Here is a 5073-nt window from a genome sequence, read left to right as displayed (position 1 = left end):
AGAGAGTTTTTTGAAAAGTAAGAAAAAATAATGAACCTGTGCTAAAAATTTGAGATTTCTTTAAGCTCGAGGAAGAAGGGGACTAAGTGTAGTTGCAGGAGGAAGTTCGAAGCATTAAGAATGATATTTAAAAAAATATATATATTTAAAAATTTTCATGAATCAATTAACTTTTTAATATGTTAATTTGATGTGGATGTCATGTTATCACTTATATATTTTATTTTTTGATACGTTGTCAGTCACGTATTCAAAAATTAACGATTATTGAACGACAATTAAAATAAAAAATAAATTTGGTAAAAATATAAAAGTGTAAAACTAAAAAGTAGAACAAAAAAACAAAATAGTTTTAACTTAAATAGAAAAAGACTAACTAATACAATAGTGTATAAAGTTTTTATACTTATTAGATATATTCAACCGTTAAAATTAATTATTCACTTATTTCAACTGAACAAGTTAGTTATCATTTCTTTTAAATTAATACTCTTCCCTTAAAAGATTATTTGTCTTTGAGAAAAGAAACTAAAATAATAATGATGAGGAGGAGGAGCATCCTCACAAATGTCAAATAGCTGAATTAGAGGTTGACTGCAAGCACACTTTTTTTTTTTTGCTTTACATAATAAAGTTTGAATCTTCTGGCAACTAACTGACCAAGTATTTATTTTACTATCTTTTGCTAGCTCTAAATTCACATATAGGGTTGTATTTGTTTAAGAAAGTTACAACCAAAACATTGATAAAAATTAATTTTTTTAAAAAATAAAAATAATATTTTAAAATTTCCTAATTTGTCACTACTTTCAGTATAATTATCTTGATTGTATAATTGATTTATTGAATAAAATAAATATAAATTTTAAAAACAAAAACAAAAAAAAAAAAAAAACACAAAAACATTTATATGTACCAAATATTTGCTAAGATGCAATAATTGCCTCTTTAATAAATATGTTTGATGCAACAAATACTTCAATTAAAATATTAATATACGGATGGAAACAATTTTCTCATATTTAGTCTTTTATTTTAAAAAAATATACATACCATACTATTTTTTAAATTGCACTTCGGTCCTAATAATTATGAACTACAACACATACGTAGAGCGGTCCTGCCCAAAATAGACCAATCCCCTTTTTCTTATTTTTTCAAAAATATATTTCTAATTTTAGAAATTATTAAATGCATAAATAATAAAATAATAGAATATATACGGTTATTTACACACATATACATATATGTACGTAATTTAGTTTTAATTTTTTTTTTTTTTTTTATTTCGTTCTTTTCCCTTTTATTAGAGATATCTACTAAACTTATTTCGTCCGGATTAAAGTATTCAGTCCTAATCTCCTGAACCAAGAACCGCCCCCCCCGTACGTGGACTTATCCAGTTTCAATTGAATTCATTGGTCCAGTCCAATTTTTTTTTGGTCCGGATCCAACAAAAATGAGGTGTCAAAATCCAATAAAGCATCAAGCAATCAAATTTGAAGAAACAGACTTGATGCCATTCAGCCTTGAAAAAGGAAAGATGAAAGACTTATGGGGTTACATTGATGGACAGACAGCCGGCAATAGTTAGCATACCCAGAAACTGATTTGAATTTCCTTTTGCAAATGTAAGCAAACAATAAAAGTACTCATTTCACTGGAAGGAAAGAAAAAAGGAGCAAAAATTGATGGGAGGGAAGTATAATCTTACAATATCTCAACCTTGAAGACATTGCCTTGAGGTGAAGTGAAACTGACTGAAAAAAGATAAAGCTTGGTACTTTTTCATTTGAAGGTGGAGAGCCTGGGAAGCTTTTCTCTAAGATAGTACAGCCGTGCCCTCCTGACTTTCCTGTGGCTGACTACTTTTATCTCCTTAATGTTTGGTGAATAACTGTTGCAACAAAAGATAAAGCCAAATCAATTTCAGCTTTTCCATCATTTAGATTTTTCATATGGAACCAGGAAAACCAAGAGTTAAAAAGAAATCTCAATGATGCTTCTTTAGATATTATCATTTAAACTTTTAACCGGCACATCAGGACCAGCATCCTAAATCCAGTCGTTAACCTTAAAAACAGTTATTATCAGGCGGGATTAACTATCAAAACAAACTTCCCAAATTATTCAACCTATATCATGCATGCCTTAAATAAAACAAAGACAGTCGAGTAAGAATGTAAAAACACAACTATTCAGCTGTACAGGATGCTCACAAAATGTAAGAACCCATTAAGCTCATGACAGTAGGTCATATACTACGAAATATAAGAAAACTACCAAGTAGGGCATGTAAAAGTAGGAACACCACTTCTACAATGAAGTGCAATCCACCTCTGAAATTTCTGATTAATATGATTTAGTCCATTTCACTTTTTTCAAAGTTAATTAGAGGGAATTTGCTGAATTTAGCGACACTATTCAACCGCTTGATTGATTCTTGAGGACATGTATTGTACCAATGTAAATTGCATGCTTACATTTTTTTCACAGAACATTGGAAACAAGCCCCTATCATCTTATCCAGAGTGGTCTATTAGTGTCTGTAGTTCTCATTTAATTGAGCATATCTATGTTTGACAACATAAGTTCCCTCAATTTTAAATATGAAGCTCATCATTCGGAGTAACTTATGACGAAATACAATCACCTGGATGATTGAACACTCTACTTTCACCTATGTCCAAACAGATTAATATTATTATTTATCAGTACAGAGTATACTACATAAAAGCAACTCAATACAAAACCTCAAATAGGCATGAAAGATAACTAACATATCAAATTTCCCAAATTCCAAGTTTTCTATAAGTTCATCTATATCTATTTATATAAAGTTCATGGCTACCGTTAATTTATGTCATTCTGCTCTGTTTAGAGTCAATATACTACTAGCCTGCAGACTAAACAGACATACTGTCGAATAGTCTTTGATACAACAGGAAAAGAAAATACTCACAGAGGAAATACAATCTCAACACCAATACCAGCAATGATTCTCCGAATCCGTATGGTAGTGTGGACACCAGCATTCTGTTTTGACATAACAATACCTTTGTAGATGGACAATCTCCGCCTATTTTCAGGAACCTCCTGTAAGTTAACCACAAACAACATCTCAAAGGTTTCACTAGGAAACATAATAACAACATAATCAAATGACTTATAACCATAATTACCAATTTAATCTCCACAATATCACCGGTTCTAATATCTGGAATAGGTCGTACGCTCTCTGATGCCTCAATTGCTCTTTTGTTCAATATCTACTCAATCAACAGCAAATGTTTGTCCTCAGAATAAATACATGAGGTCAACATCCATCTAAGATATTCATACTTGTAAACAAAAGCAGATGAAAATTACTATGCACCTAAATCTACTTCTACTGATGTATCGCATACCACAACCTCATTCATCAGAGAATACAATACAAAAGAAACAAAATGCAAATTACCCAACTGTCATGCTTTCAATTGTTTCCAAACAAAACATAAAGTTATATTAGGCTTCCTAAAATGGAAGTTTTGATATTATTATCCCGGATGACACTCCTCCCCAACTTTTGATAGCAACCACAGGAATCCTCGAGATTGAAGTTACCAACGGTGTATTTGGAACAAAACAATTTTTTTATAAAATTTAGAATGCAGTTTCTAATTCTACTTTAAAGTATATATTTAGAACAATACAAGACTTGTGTGGAACTCAATTGCAAATTTATACTTATTTCAACTGGAAAATTGATGATAATGACCAAAATTCAGTTGATAAATTTCACAAGTAATTGAAACAATGAATTCCAAATTTTGTAATTTGATGGAAATTGAAATGTATTGTTAGAGTGGCACATGAAAATCTAGCTGATTCTAATAGACTTTGCAGTTCTCCTAACAAAAGTGAAGTGTGAATGTACAAATGAATTCCTAGTAGAATCTGAATTTGTTCTAAAACACATCCTAAGAGATCGATTTTTCTAATTTAAAATAGAAGTTCAACATCCGCTGCTTTAAAAAGTATTTATTGCCAAATAGATTGGCAAAAAATCATGAGTTGTTCCAAACATAGCCTAAGTAAAGACGAACAGAGCAACTTCTAGGTCCAGGAAAAAAACTTGTATTTACTTCTAAACGCAGGGAAATTCGAACTCTTCCCTTCGCTAAAAGCAGCCAAGAAAGCATTGACATAATTAAACCGAACAAAATCAAAGGATTACCCCCATTATCTCCCCAAGCCTAGTCCTAGATTTCCTTGGCTCCTTTACTTCCTCTTCGCTATTCACCTCAGCTGCCTCCGCTCCTATTTCTAATTCAGCGCCTCCTTCGACTTCCGTTTCTTCAACATTATCCTCAGTCGCTTCGACTTCACTTTCCGAACTGGACTCTGCTCTCACGACAACATCTCTCGCTGTTTTTGCATGTATACAGAAGGGGAACTTAGATGCCAGTAGAGTCACTGAAGCCCTAGAAGCCGAAACCTTAGAAGCAACTAAGCGGCTACGAGAGGTAAAAGCGGACAACTCTAGCTTCTTTGAAGGAAGGGAAGGGTTTCTTGGGATAAGATGCAGTGCCTGTACAAAACAAAGCATCCATAAACTCTCTCGAAACAGTTGCAATCTCTAAAAAAAAGAAGAAAAAGCTATATACAATACATCATAAAAATATATAGAAGATTAGAAGTCCTGTATAAGTAAATGTGAGAGACCTGAGGAAGAAGTTGAGAGGCCATGGTGACACCGATCACTGATCAGGATTCACCAAGAAGTGAAATGATAACACCTTATCTGACTATAGTTCATGGGCGACGACTCACACGCTTTTTATGTTCTACACGTGTGACACCGCAGGTCGACGCTTTTTGAGTTGGGAAGGTTTATTATATAAAGCAATCTTAAGCCATCCATAAATTATATTAAAGAAATATATTTTTTTTTAATGCAAATTATATAAGAGAATCTATTGGATCGGGCTTTTATATACAAAGAAGGGACTGAGCCTTTAAATCTAATATATCAGAGCCCATTTTACAAGATCATGAACTCAAGGGATCCATTTAATACAACATACATCA

At 32.2% G+C, this 5073-nt stretch overlaps 1 protein-coding gene across 1 annotated transcript; it reads right to left on the bottom strand.

The window, feature by feature from the left end:
• Window positions 1–1596: 1596 nt before the first annotated feature.
• Window positions 1597–4867, bottom strand: LOC110811466 (Ribosomal protein L19 family protein). Its single transcript, XM_022037982.2, has 5 exons — window positions 4708–4867; window positions 4220–4573; window positions 3183–3269; window positions 2963–3096; window positions 1597–1897 (listed from the first exon to the last, which is right to left on the bottom strand). Exons 1-5 carry the CDS (start codon window positions 4729–4731, stop codon window positions 1789–1791), a joined length of 708 nt encoding a protein of 235 aa, XP_021893674.1. The 5' UTR covers window positions 4732–4867; the 3' UTR covers window positions 1597–1788.
• Between the last annotated feature and the right edge of the window lie 206 nt (window positions 4868–5073).

The sequence above is a fragment of the Carica papaya genome, chromosome 4 (assembly GCF_054855325.1).
Source record: "Carica papaya isolate Zhongbai chromosome 4, ASM5485532v1, whole genome shotgun sequence".
Lineage (NCBI taxonomy): Eukaryota > Viridiplantae > Streptophyta > Magnoliopsida > Brassicales > Caricaceae > Carica > Carica papaya.
The sequence above is the reverse complement of the archived record's forward strand: the minus strand, read 5'-3'. Positions and strand labels throughout refer to the sequence as shown.

What these genes read in the sequence shown, in the direction of transcription:
- LOC110811466 (XM_022037982.2), bottom strand. Translation starts at nt 4,731, where the DNA reads ATGGCCTCTCAACTTCTTCCTCAG. An exon ending in CCTCTCAACTTCTTCCTCAG is followed by an intron (nt 4,574 to 4,707) that starts GTCTCTCACATT and finishes TGTTTTGTACAG; the next exon opens with GCACTGCATCTTATCCCAAG. An exon ending in GGCTTGGGGAGATAATGGGG is followed by an intron (nt 3,270 to 4,219) that starts GTAATCCTTTGA and finishes TTGATTGAGTAG; the next exon opens with ATATTGAACAAAAGAGCAAT.